Source organism: Stomoxys calcitrans, chromosome 5 (assembly GCF_963082655.1).
Source record: "Stomoxys calcitrans chromosome 5, idStoCalc2.1, whole genome shotgun sequence".
In the NCBI taxonomy this organism is placed as follows: Eukaryota; Metazoa; Arthropoda; class Insecta; order Diptera; family Muscidae; genus Stomoxys; species Stomoxys calcitrans.
This window is the reverse complement of record NC_081556.1, coordinates 95,749,781-95,768,099: the sequence shown is the minus strand read 5'-3', so window position 1 is coordinate 95,768,099 and position 18,319 is coordinate 95,749,781. Positions and strand designations below refer to the sequence as shown.

General features: G+C 40.8%; 3 protein-coding genes across 3 annotated transcripts; 1 reads left to right on the top strand and 2 right to left on the bottom strand.

Moving 5' to 3' along the window:
- LOC131997960 (probable chitinase 10) lies at positions 1-5,664 on the top strand. Its single transcript, XM_059369874.1, has 5 exons — positions 1-36; positions 94-152; positions 1,647-1,813; positions 1,888-2,001; positions 5,174-5,664. Exons 1-5 carry the CDS (start codon positions 1-3, stop codon positions 5,662-5,664), a joined length of 867 nt encoding a protein of 288 aa, XP_059225857.1.
- Positions 5,665-6,210: 546 nt separating this feature from the next.
- Positions 6,211-9,894, bottom strand: LOC106089312 (lipase 3). The gene is made up of 3 exons (XM_059369990.1): positions 9,577-9,894; positions 8,771-9,508; positions 6,211-6,633 (listed from the first exon to the last, which is right to left on the bottom strand). The coding sequence occupies exons 1-3, from the start codon at positions 9,688-9,690 to the stop codon at positions 6,226-6,228; spliced, it is 1,260 nt and encodes a 419-aa protein (XP_059225973.1). The 5' UTR covers positions 9,691-9,894; the 3' UTR covers positions 6,211-6,225.
- Positions 9,895-15,606: 5,712 nt separating this feature from the next.
- LOC106089301 (lipase 3) lies at positions 15,607-16,985 on the bottom strand. Its single transcript, XM_013255124.2, has 3 exons — positions 16,879-16,985; positions 16,097-16,825; positions 15,607-16,041 (listed from the first exon to the last, which is right to left on the bottom strand). The coding sequence occupies exons 1-3, from the start codon at positions 16,969-16,971 to the stop codon at positions 15,607-15,609; spliced, it is 1,257 nt and encodes a 418-aa protein (XP_013110578.2). The 5' UTR covers positions 16,972-16,985.
- Positions 16,986-18,319: the final 1,334 nt, after the last annotated feature.

Below are 18,319 nucleotides of genomic sequence, written 5' to 3'. Positions count from 1 at the left end.
ATGACGGCGCGAATAAGGCGTGGACTGGTGCTGTGGGTTGCAGGGTGGCTCACAACTTTTTTTTTACTTTAATCATCTACACTGGTTTTCTAGGATGATAATCAGAAGATGACGGCGCGAACTAGGTGTGGTCTGGTGCTGTGGTTTTCAGGGTGGCTCACAACTTTTTTTCTTTTCTCATCTACACTAGTCTTCTCACATTAGTCCAATCTGCACTCCGAGTGAACTCATCTTTATGGTGGGCTGCCCATTCAACCTGAACCTAGACAAGGGTGTGCCATTGCTCCTTCGTGGCATGCACATATAAACATGTAGGAGTATAGGGAGTATGTCATTTGTTTCCTACCCTCTTCTTGTCCTTCTTTCTTCTAACTCTAGGTCTGGTCTATGGACTTACACTAATTTAGTCTATGGCCTACATTTCTAGCTGGTTTTTGACGGTGGACCAAATTGACCTCCAAGTAAAATTACCTTGATAGTGGCCCAAACCACTATCAAGGCCTCTCCATTGACCTCTACATTCACGCTTAGGATTATAAAATTCCAAACTTCTGGGTTTTTTTACACTCATCCGTCACTATACCCTTCACCATAGCATGGCTGTTAGGTCATTCCATTTGGCAACACATCGAAATATTGGTCTAAGACCCCATGAAATATATATTTTCTTGATCTCCACGACATTTAAAGTCCATCTAGCTATGTCCGTTCGTCTGATCGTCTGTCTGTCCGCTGGAAATTTCGCACAAATATTTCGTATTAGTGAAGATCAGTTGGGATATCGGTTCATGTTCTGATAAAGCTCCCGTATAAACCGATTACTTGATTAATCTTCTTGAGCCTCTAGAGAGCGTAATTCTTAACCGATTTGGCTGAAATATTGCACAGTTACTTTCTCTATGACCTCTAACATACATGCCTAGTATGGGTAGAATCAGGTTAAAACGTGATAAAGCTCCCATATAAACCGATCTCAAGAATGCAATTCTTTTGCCCCAAGAGGGTCTAGTTCTTGTTTGATTTGTCTGAAATTTGGCGCAGTGGCTTCTTCTATGATCTTCGACATACGTGCCAAATATAGTCTGAATCGGTCCATAGCCATAAAACCGATCTTCCAATTTTACTTCTTGAGCCTCTAGAAGGCGATTAACCGATTTGGCTGAAATTTTACACAATAAGGTTTTCTATGACCTCTAACATACGTTTCAAGTATGGTCAAAATCGGTCCAAACCCTGATATAGTTCTCATATGAACCGATTTCTCGATTTTACTTCTGGAGCCCCTAGAGGTCCCATTTCTTGTCTGATTTGGCTGAAATTTTGTGTAACGGAAATTTTGTGACCTATGACATAACCTGATATAGCTTCCATATAAACCGATCTTCCGATTGCACTTCTTAATTGATAGGGTTGAAATTTTGCCCAATGGCATATACTATGATGTCCAACATGCAAACCAAGTGTATGGCCCGAATCGGTTCATTACCTTATATAGCCCCAATAGCATAGCAATTCTTATCCGTTATCTTACGTTTGCCTATAAAGAGCAACCTGGCAAAGAATTTGACAAATGCTATCCATGGTGGAGGATATATAAGATTCGGCCCGGTCGAATTTAGCATACTTTATCGTTTTTTTATTTTTAGATTTGAGGGACAACATCTTGAGGTAGGTGTCACTGTGTATGGCCGTATCAGCTACGCCCATCATATGTATGATGTACAATATATTGGTCAAAGTGCAGACTTTATAAATGTCATGGCCTACAATTATACAGGTGAAGGTTGGACCTACACCATAGGTGACGATCATGGTATGATTATACAACGAAATGCTGATTTCAATTACCATTTAAAGAATTCTTTTGCATTTATACCTAAAATATAGTTCGAAAATCTGCCAGCCGAAGAATTGATAAGGATTGGATAACATATGATGCTCCGCTTTATGGACGAGATGATAATAATGTGAAAGCTTCCATCGATTATTGGTTAGATAATGGTATGTGCAAATAATGCAATTTGTATATCCATAATCACTTACTGAATGTAGGTAAGGTTAGGTTACAAGGGTTGCCCACCAAAGGTGAGTACACTCGGCGGCCAGTTTGGCCCATTGTGGTACCCTAGAAAGAACGGAGTAATGGTTAAACACGAATAATAGGAAAACAGGAGGAATGAAGAACTGTTACTGGGGGTCCATCCCCATGCAAGCATGGATGTATCTACGCCGGAGGTTTTGGCACCCCCCGTCGGAACCATCGTGTTTCGCCAACAAATCTCAGGGGAACTACCAGAGGTAAATTCGCGAGTTCAGCCAGATCGCAGAAGAAAGGGATCCCCAGAAAGGAGAGCCTACGTCCCTGCAAACCCGATAGTCGCCTCTTCATTCTCATCGTGATAACTTCTAGAAGAAGTCATTGTGCGGTATTCACGTGCGCGGCGCTATGCGGCATATGGCAGAGTGACCCCTGTACCTTAACAGACCTCTTATCGGACGCCAGCTACTCCCTCGTCCTTCTCCGGTCGATGGCAAGCCAGAACGCCTTTGCAGTCCGGCAACCATCCACCGAGTCCCATCTCATCACCGACGCCGCTCTGGCCATCCCCTCCACTGCGCTCATTAGCTTGACAAATGGCACGTATGCAGGACCGGTGGCTGGTCCGCCCGGCGACCTGGCGCAATCGTTCGCGCTCTCATTTTCTGGAATCCAACGCCGAGCTTTCTCAGCTTAAGCGTGACCTTGGTTGCGCAATTCCGAATATAGGACAGTTTTGAATTGAGGACTATGCCAAGATACTTCGTCTTCTTCGACAGCCGTAGGGTGACCCGTAAACCGGAGTTCAGACTCCCGTCCTCCCGCTCTACGCGTAAAAAGCACCACTTCCGTCTTCGCTGGGTTGGTCCTTAGTCCATTTCTGGTAGCCCATCGCGACAACCTCCTCAGTGACCCTTCCTTGATCTCGCTGATCGTCGACAGAAACCTGCCTCGGACCAGCAGCGACGTTGTCCGCGTAAGTGATTACAGCGAGAACACCCCTGCTTCGTGCGTTCCTCTGCTCACTCGCCTTCTGATCATACTATCTCCCAGGTTTGCATTAATAATCCTGCCATAAAGTATATTATTGGTCCACTTGGAAATTATGGGGTAAACCCCCGTGCGGTCCAGGGTGGCGACTATCGATTCCATCTCCACATTATTGAAGGCCCCCTCAATATTCAAGAAGGCCGCTAAAGTGTACTCCTTCTGTCGGAGAGACGTCTCTACATCCTCTACCACCTCGTGAAGGGTCGTCTCCATCGACCTGCCTTTGAGGTATGCGTGTTGTGCCCCACTGAAGTTTTCCGGTGTCAGTCCCTCTCTCACCTTCAGGTCAATCAGTCGTTTCAGTGTCTTTCCAAAAACGAGTCCTCGAATCTTGTAACAACGGTTCCTGAACGAGGGCCACATCAGTGCCTTCTCTTCCCATAGCTCTCAGCAGCTCATCCGTGGCTGCCTCGGGGTGGTACAGGTTAATCTACACTAGCTTGAGGCAGCCCATGCTCCAAGTTCCCTGGATGCCGTTGTCATCATCTGCGGGCAGGACCATTCTCATGTGGTTTAAGCCAAACTTGACCTCTTAAAGCGAGGACATCAGGAGTGACAAGGATTCTGAACCAACCCCTCGGAAAAAAATTTTGCAAGATGTGTTTTGTATTGACTTCCATGAACTGTGCCAAATATGGCTCAAATCGGTCCATAACCTGATATAGCTGCCATATAAACCGATCTGGGATCTTGTTTTTTTGAGCTTCAAGAGGGCGTAATTATTATTCGATTTGGCTGAAATTTTGTACAACGTCTTCTCCATGACCTCTTATAAAGGGTGATTTTTTTGAGGTTAGGATTTTCATGCATTAGTATATGACAGATCACGTGGGATTTCAGACATGGTGTCAAAGAGAAAGATGCTCAGTATGCTTTGACATTTCATCATGAATAGACTTACTAACGAGCAACGCTTGCAAATCATTGAATTTTATTACCAAAATCAGTGTTCGGTTCGAAATGTGTTCATTCACTGTAACGTTGCGTCCAACAGCATCTTTGAAAAAATACGGTCCAATGATTCCACCAGCGTACAAACCACACCAAACAGTGCATTTTTCGGGATGCATGGGCAGTTCTTGAACGGCTTCTGGTTGCTCTTCACTCCAAATGCGGCAATTTTGCTTATTTACGTAGCCATTCAACCAGAAATGAGCCTCATCGCTGAACAAAATTTGTCAAAATTTGAACACATTTCGAACCGAACACTGATTTTGGTAATAAAATTCAATGATTTGCAAGCGTTGCTCGTTAGTAAGTCTATTCATGATGAAATGTCAAAGCAAACTGAGCATCTTTCTCTTTGACACCATGTCTGAAATCCCACGTGATCTGTCAAATACTAATGCATGAAAATCCTAACCTCAAAAAAATCACCCTTTATATGTGTCAAATATGATCTGAATCGGTCTTCAGCCTGATACAGCTCCCCTATAAACCGATCTCCCTATTTTACTTTTTGAGCCTCTAAAAGGTCCAATTCTTTTTCGATTTCGCTGAAAGTTTACACATAAACTTCTACTGTGGTCTCCAACACTCAATTCAATTAGCATTGCAATTCTTTTCGTTTATCCTTTGTTTGTCTAAAAAAGGATACCAGGAAAGAACTCGACAAATGCGATCAATGGTGGAGGGTATATAAGATTGGGCCCGGTCGAACTTAGCACGCTTTTACTTGTTTAAATTAAAAAGATGAATATAGATCATTTAGGTGGTTATTGCCTTCTTCAACATCAGTGTCTCTGCAACCAAATTTGAAGTCAAAATACTAACGTTATTGGTTGTGTTGAAAAAATTATATTAATTTAAAAAAAGCTATCCTATTGAACTCAACTCACACTCTTTTGAACCGATTTTTATTATGAAAGTCAAAGTCAGTAAGGGATAAATGGATAAATACTTGCTCCATCTATGTATCATTTTCTGTAATTTTCAGCCTATGTGTTACGTATGTTTTCACCACTTTTCGTTTTAAAGAATCTTCATCCATATTTCACATTATAACTGCTAAAATATTCCTTGTTGTCCGTAATAGGTTTTAAATAATCTCCAATGTTCCTTTCATCCAAACTCTTCTCTGAACAGGAGCTCCTCCATCAAAAGTTAATTTGGGTATAGCTTTTGTTGGCACCAATGTTCAGATAGAACAAAGTCTAGCTCTGGAAACACGTGTCAAATCAATTGGTCCTGGCCTAAGAGGTTTTTACACTTGGGAAACTGGTCACATGGCTTACATTGAGTTATGTCGAATTCAACAGAGGCTGCAACAATTGAAAAATGGTTCTGTGGAGACCGATTCCATGCATAAATCAACTATTATGCAATATCGCAACTATTGGTGGAGTTATGAAAGTCCCATGAGTCTGGAGGCAAAAATGGATTATCTTGCCGAAAAGAACCTGGGAGGTGTAATGGTTTGGTCCTTGGAGAATGATGATTTTCTTGGAAGATGTGGCGTCAAGTTCCCATTACTTAAGTATATCTCAAGAAGATTGGATGATAACATCGAGTGCACACCGGGAAGATGTTGTATAAAAACAACCCATCGTTTACGGAATTGCCGCAATCACTATTAGACATTGAAGTGAATGCCGAAAGCAAGGTGTTCCATACTTAATTACCATGCGTTGAAGGACCACTTTGAATATGCTAAATAAAATGTTTTTAAGTACATTAATAAGTTAAGTGCGCTTTTCTGAACAATTTATTTTTGTTATAACAGTTTTGGTCTACAGAATTGTGGTAAATCCTTCACCACATTATTGAGGAATTTAATCAAGGTAGTCACTATAAGGGAGTGATGTGAATGTGGTAATGGTTTTAAGTGTCTTTTAAACTTAAATAAAGCGTAGGCCAATCTTGGTCCCTCCCTCATCTCTGGTTCCTACTGACCTCCCCTAGATGTCCTCGAGGTTATCTGACTTCTACACCCTTCAAAGGTAGCAAGCTAACATGTGCCTCAAAATCCTCATGATTTTATAGCTCTTAAACTATAACGACATGATTGAGGCAATGGGCTTACAGACAATGTGGGTTACAAACATTGTAAAAAATACCGATTACCATGAAAATTATTTATTTATTATTCTGCTATTGAAACACTTTTATATAACTTTCTCACATCAGTCCTCAGAATCCTAAACATTATTTTGTTTAAAAGCTTCTGCATTCATCATTATCTCCGCTACAGGCTGGTTAATATACTCCCTTGTTTTGGAACCCCATATAAAATCGATGTGGGAAAAATGTTCCACATCAATAAAATGACCAACACTGCGATTTCCCATTATTCCAATCAATCCTTCGGCGTCTGTTTTCGATAAATGCTCATCATAATCACTGTAGAAAATATGAATGGGAAATTTTGGTTTGATATTTGTTAAGTTGTATTCAGGTGGTGTTGTTCGATTATAGCGCAATTGGTTGCCTTCTGGTCCAAAGTTGTATTGACAAAATTTGTTGGTGTAATGCATTTGCATAAAATGCATAACCTGATGCATTGAACACGTTGATGGATGGGAGCTGTAGACATCTTGCAAAATGGCCTGGAAATAAGAAATTGAATTTTTGTTTAATGCCATTGTTGTAGTACAGAAAAAAATTCAAAAATATTTAGGTTGATTACAAATCATTGGAATGTCTACAGTGTCACAATTGCATTATTGTCACAGTTGATATGGTAACACTTGCTGGGGGGAGTAAAAAACACTGTAGGGTTTCTCTTTGCTGAGCGGAAAGAGCAGGTGAACTTCGACTGAGGGGACTAGTTCAGTTCGTTCATTTTAGTGACTGAACTAGTTCATTTGCGAACTACACTATTCTGCTCTGGAATCAGATCCAAACTTGTTAGAACCCTAAGTTTCTTCAGTACTCATGTGTTACGTTTTCAGTGTTTACATTGTGACGACGAAAGTCAGCAATCTTCTTTTTCGCCCACACCTTAGGTTAAGATCAATGAATTGCATGGAATTTTAAAGTTTATCAACATAGTTTTAGGGAAATAATAAATTAAATTGTGAATTGATCGAAAGTTGACTTAGTCCATTGTTCTTATTGACAAACAATTGCATTTAAGTCTGTTTCCTTCTCAACGGTTGGTGAGCAAACAACAAAAATACCAGGACTTATTGACATCGGAATTTGTTTACACTTTAGAAGCAAGTTGCAACAACACAGAACACGGGATGTTTTTGACAAAATTATTTGCAAGGGAGGCTGCAAGAATAAAACATTATTAAATAAATAGTCCTCATCCCAACGGGCAAAACAAGTTATAGTCCGATTCGGACCATAAATAAATGCTAAACATCGTAGAAGTCATTGTGCAATATTTCAGTTCATTCGCATAAGAATTGCGCCTTGTAGGGGCTCAAGAAGCAAAATCGGGAGATCGGTTTATATGGGAGCTGTATCAAGCTATTGTTCGATTCAGACCATATTAGACACTTATATTGAAGGTCATGAGAGTAGCCGTTGTACAAAATTTCTTCCAAATTGGATGAGAATTGCGCCCTCTAGAGGCTCAAAAAGTCAAGATCCAAGATCGGTTTATATGACAGCTATACCAGATTATAAACCAATTTGAACCATACTTAGCGCAGTTGTTGAAAGTGATACCAAAACACCACGTGCAAAATTTCAGTCAAATCGGATGAGTATTGCGCCCTCTAGAGGCTCAAAAAGTCAAGACCCAAGATCGGTTTATATGGCAGCTATATCAGGTTATGTACCGATTTGAATCATACTTAGCACATTTGTTGGAAGTGATATCGAAACACCACGTGCAAAATTTCATGCAAATCGGATGAGTATTGCGCCCTCTAGAGGCTCAAGAAGTCAAAACCCAAGATCGGTTTATTGACAGCTATATGGAAACATAATTTTCAAAAACACCAGGAACCGAGAAGGGGAAAACTTCTCACACATCAATGAGTGCTTTCCGATTGAAGTTTAAACTTTTTTTTAATAGCCAACTCCTTTTTGGGGAACATTTTTTAAATTACCATGCATGGCATTGTAGTTCGCAAATGTTGCCAACATTGCGAGGGGATAACCACCGCCTTGTCCGATATTCTCGCCAGGATTCGAACGCGTTCAGCGTCAGGGGCTACAATGACACAAATTCGATATCAGCATTCAGCGCGAAGTGTCCCCACCCTAAAAAGATATTAGAGAGTTAAAGAAGGCGCAGCGGAGCGGGCCCGGTTCGGCTGGTCTCCCATATAAACCGATCTGGCGATTTGACACCCTGAGCCCCTGGGAGCTGCAATTATTATCCTATTTGACTGAAAGGAAGTGTTTTGTTATGACTTCCAACAAACCAGTCTACAGATTTGGCACCCATGTAAATCAGTCTACAGATTTGGCACCTTAAGCTGCAGTTGTTATCCGATTTGGCATCTTAAGCTGACATTTTTTCACGGTGTGTTATGTTATGACTTTTAACAACGGCCTGTCTATCACATTTCTGACGATTATTAACACATGTGTATGTCCGTAGTGGCATGGGAAGGATTAATATCCGCATCCTCTTTTCAACATAACCTAACTTAGTTCGTTCACAAGCCATACAACTCTGAAGTCCGGTACAAACACTCATGCTTATCCGCACTCATGTGGGTCAATTCAAAATTGCCCATCCATTTTGCAATTTTTTTTAATTTTCTTATCTCTTTAACTTACCTCATCAAAATAAGCAGAATATCCTCCAAGTGCTCGAAATATAACGAAAGAACAATATTTCTTACTAACATGACCTTTTCGGCACAAGTCAAAGCCCAGCAGTTGGCGTACAATCGCTGGTCGAAAAAGTGCTATGGTTCCAATGGCAGAATGCAGGGGTGTATGGAAACCCAGTAGACTCGATAGATACCAAAGTGGAGCACTCGAATCTTTTGTAAATACAATGGGCGCCAGCATGGTAATGGATGTAAATTTTTGATTATATTCTGGCAGCATGGAGAGTAAAATAAAGCCCAATGTACCTCCCTGGGAATAGCCCACATAATGTAGCGATGAGTGTTTTGTGTGAGCCAAAATAAAATCAATGATTCGAGGCAAATCTATTGTGGCAATTTCATCCACCGAGTAATTCCAAAACTCTGCATCATTTGAGGACATATTCAAATGGTTTATGCCATATCGGTTGCCTCGAGTATTGCCCAGCCAAACATCGTAGCCCTTATCGACCAACTCAAAGGCCAATGAATTTGAGAGGCCCTCAATGGCCCAAGAGTCTGAGGTACTTGTAAGGCCATGGTTAAGGAGTACAGCAGGAGGCGGGACAGTTTTGGAGGTATCCTCATCATTTGTGGTGGATGAAGTTGCATTTTTTACTCGAAACACCCTAATGACATAGCCATCTTTGGTTATGGTATCATGGACTTCACAGGAGTAGCCAGCCTTTTGAACTCGTTCCAGCTGTAATTGAATTGAATTGTAGAAATTTGTTGTATGTTTTTCTCATGGGCCAACTTCTTTTTACTTACCGTGGTTATTTTCTCTTTCTCCTCCTCATGCTGCTGTGGTAACGTTAACAACACTATGGAAATTATTAAAAGACTAAATGCAAAAATTGCTTTCATTATTGAAAAGGCTTGCATTCAGCTCGAAACGATTATTGGAAATGATTTTTAAATTGTGATTGTTGAAGTTTGTTACCCCAGCCGTTAAAGTTAGTAGACAACTTAGAGCCTAAAGTCCACCATTATACTGATAAGTAAATAAGGCAAACCTTACAATAAAATACTTCAGAATATGGGAGAGTTGAAAGAAATCTCTCAATTTCTTGTTTCCCACCGTTTGACTTATGGACGCCAGGGCAATGGCAATTGTGTTGAAAAGGAAAGTGATATTTGTAGGCAAATGAGTATAGAAGGAAAGGCAAAAGTCGACTACATAATAACCCCCTTTAACTCTTAAAGTTGAAATGGGGCAATGCCACTACATGGACAAAATGCAAAATTTTCCCATGAACATTCCACTAAGGAACAGGGGCAAATTTCTCACATATCAATGAGTGCTGTCCGATTCAATTTTTAAGCTCAATGATAAGCGTCCTCCCTTTTATAGCCGAGCCCGAACGGCGTACAGCAGTGCGACACCTCTTTGGAGAGAAATTTTACATGGCATAGTACCTCACAAATGTTGCCAGCATTAGGAGGGGAAAACTACCACTGAACATTTTTTCTGAATGTCTCGCCAGGATTCAAACCCAGGCGTTCAACATCATAGGCGTACATGCTAACCTCTGCGCTACGGTTGCCTCTACCTCTCCTTGGAACCCACGCGTTCAGCGTCATAGACGGACATGCTAACCTCTACGCTATGGTGGCCTCCACTACATGGACGCTTTATCTTATTCTGAACAGATTTTGGTAGACTTTGTAAGAGGTGTTCAAATCTTCTTCTTTTTCTTCTATATATAAAAAACATTTTTGTTTGTTTGTGGGTTTGTTTGTTTGTCTGTTTCGTATAGACTCAAAATCAACTGAACCGATTTTCTTGAAATTTGAAATCTGAAGGGGGGGCGGACCCTCCCCCTTACCCTTTTTTTCAAAAACACTAGATCTCGGAGATGAGTGGTGCGATTTTTGTGTGATCTCTTATAGTAATCTAAAAACAAAAATTTGCTATCCAAATTCCCGATGGGATACCTAGGGGGGGGGGACCCCCCACCACCAAAGCCTACCAAATATATATATATATATATATATATAGACCATTCACAATATGGGACTCAAATGAAAGGTATTTGAAATTAGAAATCATATCTGATATCCAATTTTCGGACCATGTATTTGGGGGACCACCCCAACCCCCAAAACACCCCTAAATCGGACATATTTTCCGACCATGGCAATATGGAACTCAAATGAAAGGTAATTGCAAGTAGAATACTAATCTGACACCCAAACGTGGAACCAAGTATTTGGGAGACCACTCCAACCCCCAAAACACCCCTAAATCGGACATATTTGCCGACCATGGCAATATGGAATTCACACGAAAGGTATTTGTGAGTAGAATACCAATCTGACATCCAAATGTGGAACCAAAATTCTGGAGTCCACCCCTTTCCAAAACACCCCCAACCAGGACTTATTTACCGACCATGGCAATACGGAACTCAAATGAAATGCATTTGCGAGTAGAATGCCAATCTGAAACCCAAATGTGAATCCAAGTTTCTGGGGGACCACCCCAACCCCCAAAACACCCCTAAATCGGACATATTTACCGACCATGGCAATATGGAACTCAAATGAAATGCATTTCCGAGTAGAATACCAATCTGACTTCCAAATGTGGAACCAAAATTCTGGAGTCCACCTCTTCTCCAAAACACGCCCCAAACAGGACTTATTTACTGACCATGGCAATATGGGGATCAAATAAAAGGTATTTGAGTGTAGTATACGACTGCGATATCTAAATGTGGGACCAAGTGTTTGAGGGGCCGCCCTTTCCCAAAAATACCCCCCAAAGAGGACAAATTTACGACCAAAGCAATATGGGGCTCAAATGAAAGGTCTTTGGGAGTAAAGCACGAATGTGATATCAATATTCAGGAAAAGTGTCTATGGCGCCACCCCACCTCCATTATACCACTCAAAGAACACGAATCTTATCGAAGCCTTTCGGGTCGAGGCAGTCCGAGTTAAGGGAGTGGGCGACGAATGCGCATGCAACATTGTGGAACAGCGAAACGGTCGGTAGGACGGCGAAAATCCTATGGGGGGATCCAGATCGTGAGAAGACGAAGCTATTACCGAAAGGAAGCAAGAAAGAGGTCAGTATAGCTATTGATATCATAACGGGACACATAGGACTACGAGCTCACTTATGTATTGGGTTGCCCAAAAAGTAATTGCGGATTTTTTAAAAGAAAGTAAATGCATTTTTAATTAAACTTAGAATGAACTTTAATCAAATATACTTTTTTTACACTTTTTTTCTAAAGCAAGCTAAAAGTAACAGCTGAAACATTTGTTCACCAATTCTTACAGTCAGACTCACAGAGAGACGGACATAGCTTAATCGAATCAGAAAATTATTCTTAATTGACCCGTATGCTAATCAATGCGTCTATCTCTCTTTGTTCTGGGTGTTACATCAACTTATAACAAAGTGTTCCACGTAGTAGTGGTGTAGGATATATAAATTAACAAATTATTAAAACGGAAGCCAATAAGCACTTATTCTGTGCTAAATCACCGTAGCGAGGTTGGTATACACTTTTATAACAATTTCCAGGTGGCATATCTTGTTAATAACCCAGCGGGAAAAGTCATCGAATTCGAGGCCTGATATCATTCCTTGTTTTGGATCCGCGAGGCCTGGTCTCCGAATTCCATGTTTATATATTTTTAACATTGAGTGACATTGCCAGGTTAGTACATAGCCTTTCATGGTAAATGCGTGGCCACGCATTAAGGCCTTAAGAAGGACAGAATTACTGATTAACAGGGAAAAACGAGCTACGTTTGGCCGGCCTGAATATTTGGAACCCACCACCATGGATTCTAATAAAAATATCAACATAACAAATTTCAACCACATCAGGCAAAAATAGAGATTATAAAGCGATTTAGACCATACTTGATACGATTTTTGGAAGTCAAAACGAATAATCATGCAAAATTTCAGCCCAACCAGATAAAAAGTGCGGCTTCCAGGGGCTTAGGATGTTAAATCGGGTAATCGGTTTTACTAGGTTATAGACCGATTCGGACCATATTTGGCGCGATTTTTGGAAGTCGTAACAGAACGCTACGTGCAAAATTTCACCTCGATCGGACAATAACTTTGGCTTCTAGGGGCTCAAGAAGTCAAATCGGTAGATAGGATTATATGGTAGCTATATCAGGGTGTGGGCTGACACCATAGGTTGCAAGGCCCTGTAGCCAAGTGTTTCGCGGAATAGTACATCATTTATCCCAAGGCTGAGGAAGCATAACGTCAGACTGCGGATTTTAGTACGAACTGGTCATGCAATGTCAGGTCTTTGAAGTTGCGCTGTACACAAGAGGAGGCTTACTTTTGTAGGGTGTTGTTATGACGAGGAGAAGTTATAAGTGGTGGAGCATCTTATGAGTCACTGCCATGTTATTTTGGAAAGAAGGTTTCGCATTATGGGTGAACACCTCTTTAACTGCCTGGAATCTCCATATCGTCCTCATGGAGATGTCACTCACTCATATTACGCTCATATATGTTTTTGTTTTTTTTTCTGGTAGACTTAATGGTGGGTAAGTTTAAAACACATTTCGCCAACATTCATGGTTTAAGGTAACATTTTTTTACGCTTTAATCCCCCATTCACCTCCATAGGCCTCATATTCTAGCTCTTTGAGGCACTCGAGTTCATGAGGTTTCTAATCCACAGGATTTTCATGTTCCGGGTTATCTCAACCTATCTCTTTTCGTTTCGAGTCCTTGTGGTACATGTACGCGATGATATAGTGTTCCAGAGACAACAACACCAGTGCTCACAAGATCCTCAGAAGTGACTGACTAGATGAGGCTTCCTGCTTTGAGGGCTCCTTTTTGGTCCGCCTGGTTCTTTTTTGTCGTATGCGTTGGTTTCCCCTTACCTTCTTTTTATACCCATTAGGCTGTTTTTTTTTTTCAAATAGGGAAACGCATATCCTCCATTTTTATACCCTCCACCATAGGATGGGGGTATACTAACTCCGCCATGTCGTTTGTAACACATCGAAATATTGGTTAAAGACCGCATAAAGTATATATATATTCTTGATCGCCATGACATTTTAAGCCGATCTATAAACTTCCGTCCGTCTGTCTGTCTGTCTGTGGAAAGCCCGCTAACTTTCGAAGGAGTAAAGCTAGGCGCTTAAAATTTTGCACAAATACTATTAGTGTAGGTTGTTTGGGAATGTAAATGGGCCATATCGGTCCATGTTTTGATAAAGCTGCCATATAAACCGATCTTGATTTCTTAAGCCTCTAGAGGACGGTGTTCTTATCCGATTTGTCTGAAATTTTGCATGATGTTTTTTATTATGACTTCCAACAACTGATAACCTAATACATCTCCCATGTAAACCAACCTCACGATTATACCTCTTTAGCCTCTAGAGGACGCTATTCTTATCCGATTTTGTATGAATAGTTTTATTATGCCTTTCAACAACTGTGCTAAGTATGGTCACAATCGTTTCATAACATGATATAGCTCCAATATTAACCGACATGATCGTGACTCCTTGATCCTCTAGATCAAGAAGTCAAGATCAGAATTGTCTGAAATTTTGCATGATTTTTTTTATTATGACTTTCAACAACTGTGCCAAATATAGTCTGAATCGGTTCATAACCTTATACAGCTCCCATAAAAACCCATCTCCCGATTATACTTCTTGAGCCCCTAGAGGGCGCTATTCTTATCCTATTTGTCTGAAATTTAGCATGATGAGGTTTTTTCTTATGACTTCAGTTGGGATTGTGAATAGGCCATATCGGTCCATGTTATGATAAAGCTGCCATATAAACCGATCTTCGATCTTGACTTCTTGAGCCTCTAGAGGGCGCAATTCTTATCCAATTTGTCTGAAATTTTGCATAATGTGTTTTATTATGACTTCCAATAACTTTGCCAAGTACAGTTTGAATTGGTTCATAACGCGACACATTTCCCATATAAACCCATCTCCCGATGATACTTCTTGAGCCTCTAGAGGGCGCTGTTCTTATCCGATTTGGCTGAAATTTCGTACAACGACTTCTTCCATTATCTTAAATATACGATCCATAACCTGATATAGCTCCCATATAAACCAATCTCGCGATTTTATTTCTTGAGCCCCTATAGGGTGTAATTCTTTTCCGATTTAGCTTAAATTTGCACAATGACTTTTATCATGGTCTCCAACATCCAAACCAAGTATGGTCGGAATCGGCTCATAACCTGATATAACTGCAGTAGCATTGCAATTCATATCCAATATCCTTTGTTCGCTTAAAAAGAGATCGCGGGCAAAGAATTTGAAAAATGCGATCCATGGTGGAAGGTATATAAGATTCGACCCAGTCGAACTTATCACGCTTTTACTAGTTATATCTGATTTGTGATTTTTTAGAGGGTTTGGGGCTTGACCCCAAATTTTTATATCTGATTTCTGTTTTTAGGTAACTTTTAAGGTACTAACAACAAGTTTGCATAAATCGCTCCATCCATTTCTGATATATCTCGGATATATGGCAAAATTTGGATATCCCTGGTCTTCGGTTAAGATTATTCATGTGTATGTAAAATGTCTTCCACCAGAGGACCAACTTCGTCGAAACCCAAAATGTTGGTAAAATTTTAAATTTTATTTAAATGTTTTCTCTTAATTTAAGAAAATATTCAACATATGTTTCTTCATACATGATTTGTTTTTAAAAATTAAAAAAAAAAAATTGCTACCTTAACGAGACCCTAATCTTTGGAGCCGTTAACTGGAGCTGAGGAACATCTACAAATCACTTACGATTAACTAAAGTGAGTCTTATTACCCACTCTCTAAATCTCTCTGAGACCTAGGATTTGTTTGCAATAATTTTTCCGCATTATTCATTATTTCCACAATAGGTCGATTAATGACGTCTTCAATATTTGAACCCCATACAAAATCGATATGGGCAAAATATGGTAAATCTATAAAATGGCTAACACTATGATTCCCCAATTTCTCAGCCAACATTTCCACATCTGTTTTCGATACAATCTCATCGTAATCGCTGTAGAACAAGTGCAGCGGCAATGTGGGTCTTATATTCGACAAATTGTACTCGGGCGGTGTTGATTGATTGTAGCGCTGGAGGTTGCCATCAGGGCCAAAATCGTATTGACGAAATTTTTGGGAATATGTCAACTGCATGAAATGCAGTAATTGATGCATGGATAAAGTTGCTGGATGGCTTTGAAATATCTCCGGCAAAAGCGTCTAAGAATAAAAGATGATGTAAATAGATTATATATCTGAATTCTAAACTTCTTGCCTCCTCGAGATAAGCTGAATAGCCCCCGAATAATTTGAACATCAGAAAAGTGCACAACTTAGGGTTTGTACCTGCTCGGCCACATGCCTCTAAGCCCAAAAGTCTACGAAGAAACCAAGGCGGCCACAGGGCTCTATCACCTAGCCAAGAATGTACTGGAGTATAAATACCCAGAAAGCCCGCTAGATGTCGCAGAATTGAACGGCAATGGTTCAAATATGCGACGGGGGCCAGCATGCTGAGGGTTTTGAATTTCCCATTGTATTCGGGTCGCATGGAGAGTAGAACAAAAGCAACTGTGGTGCCCTGCGAATAGCCCACATAGTGTAAAGAGGATTGTTGGGTTTTACCCAATATAAAGTCCACCATATGAGGCAAGTCGATGGTGCCAATCTCATGAAAAGAAAATCTCCAGAATTGACTTTGACTTGCGGACAAATTGCGATGAGATTTGCCATAGGTGCTGCCACGATTGTTACCCAACCAAACATCAAAGCCTTGTTTCAACAACTCATATGCCAAGGGATTTGATAGACTCTCAAGGACCCAGCTCTCGGAGGAGCTTGCTATGCCATGCATAAGAAACACCACAGGTCGAGGTGGAGTTGTTGGTTCTGGTACGTTAAATGATGTGGAGTTTCTTAGACGAAATAATCTCAAACCATAGCCATCGTCTGTAAAGGTGTCATAAGTTTCACACTCATAACCTGCTCTTTGGACTCGCTCTACCTATAAACATAGGAAATATAAACTGTTTTGGCCATGCCACAACTGTTACCCACCATTGTTGTTGTTTTGATTTCCTCATGTTGTTGTCTCAACGTTATTAAACCAATTGGTATTAGCAATAGACTTATGGTTAGAAATGTTTCCATTATTCAGACAACCGCTGATGTCTACTCGCATTGATCTGTAGCTTGATTCTGATACTAGCTCTTCCGGATTCTTAACTTGTCATAGAGGTTCTACAAAGTTTAGGGTGCAAAGTCAATATGGCTTAGAAAAAAGCGCTCGCATAGATTACTGTTAAAATCAAACGTCTGAGCCAGTTGTATCCATTTAATTGGTTGTGAGTTAATGAAATTATTACGGCATTACAAAAATCCCGTAATAATTGTCATTAAAATTACCATATTGGACTTGGAGGCAGCAGCAGATTTCATTCTGGATAAGTACAGCACATTGATCCAACATTGGGGTATTATCTAAGTAAATGTCATCCCTAGTGTAGCCCCATAATGTTGCAAAGACTTACATATATTGTTATGACATCGAATCATACTGGTGACAGGATAAAGCCTCACAGCGGGCGACCACAATTAAAAAAAATGTTCGTGTTCGTCCCTTTTTCGTCACATCCCGGAGTGCCTTCTCCGCATGCTTCTGATCCGTGGCGGGATTGAAAAGAACCCCGGACCCTGGTTCTGTTCGGTTTGCCAGATCCATTTCCATCAGCGGTCGGTGAGATGTTTTCCTAACAAATGTCGCCAGCATTAGAAGGAGATAACCACCGCTGAAAAATGTCCTAATGCTCACCAGGATTCTAACCCAGGCGTTCAGCGTCATAGGCGGACATGCAAACTTCTGCGCTATGGTAGCTTCATGGCCAGAAAGGTGTGAGGTGTATTGGAGGCGGACTGCATAAACGCGATTTCGCCCTTTGCCAGAGGGCTCATCAGGTTGCTATGCCACCAAAAGATTACATGCTTCTACCTACTCACTAATTAGTGAGCCGTGCAATAGTAGGCTCATGCCCTTCGAATGAATCGTTGATTCTTATTAGTCAATCTTTTCTTATGTGCAGTAAAAAAAATGAAAAAGCCGACAAAAGGCCACAAATGGCCCATCCGCTTAGTCCATGGAGACACCGGAATCTTGGAATAATGACTTTGATCGGTTTATAATTACGGAATTTGTGGTAAGGAATCCTTGAGGAGCTTTAAACCATTTAAGTCATCCGGACCCGATGAAATATTTACGGCGTTACTGGCAACTATTTTCACAGCGTGCCTGGGACTTGCATATACCCCGAAAGCCTGGCAGGAGGCAATGGTGGTATGTATACCCAATCCTAGCAAGGGAAGTTATGCGACACCAAAGGCCTACAGACCCATAAGCCTTACGTCCTTTCTGCTCAAAACCATGCAACGCATTGTGGACACCATGAAGAAGAGAAGGACATCTAGCCAACTGCTCAAATACAAACAGCATGCCTATGTCAAG

Excerpts from the sequence above, each read along its gene's own strand:
- LOC106089312 (XM_059369990.1), bottom strand. The coding sequence starts at position 9,690 with ATGCAAGCCTTTTCAATAATGAAAGCAATTTTTGCATTTAGTCTTTTA. Across the intron at positions 9,509-9,576 it reads AGAAAGAGAAAATAACCACG|CTGGAACGAGTTCAAAAGGC; the intron begins GTAAGTAAAAAG and ends ATTCAATTACAG. Across the intron at positions 6,634-8,770 it reads ATTCTGCTTATTTTGATGAG|GCCATTTTGCAAGATGTCTA; the intron begins GTAAGTTAAAGA and ends TCTTATTTCCAG.
- LOC131997960 (XM_059369874.1), top strand. The coding sequence starts at position 1 with ATGACGGCGCGAATAAGGCGTGGACTGGTGCTGTGG. Across the intron at positions 37-93 it reads GGCGTGGACTGGTGCTGTGG|GATGATAATCAGAAGATGAC; the intron begins GTTGCAGGGTGG and ends CTGGTTTTCTAG. Across the intron at positions 153-1,646 it reads CTGGTGCTGTGGTTTTCAGG|ATTTGAGGGACAACATCTTG; the intron begins GTGGCTCACAAC and ends TTTTATTTTTAG.
- LOC106089301 (XM_013255124.2), bottom strand. The coding sequence starts at position 16,971 with ATGGAAACATTTCTAACCATAAGTCTATTGCTAATACCAATTGGTTTA. Across the intron at positions 16,826-16,878 it reads AAATCAAAACAACAACAATG|GTAGAGCGAGTCCAAAGAGC; the intron begins GTGGGTAACAGT and ends CTATGTTTATAG. Across the intron at positions 16,042-16,096 it reads ATTCAGCTTATCTCGAGGAG|ACGCTTTTGCCGGAGATATT; the intron begins GCAAGAAGTTTA and ends TTTTATTCTTAG.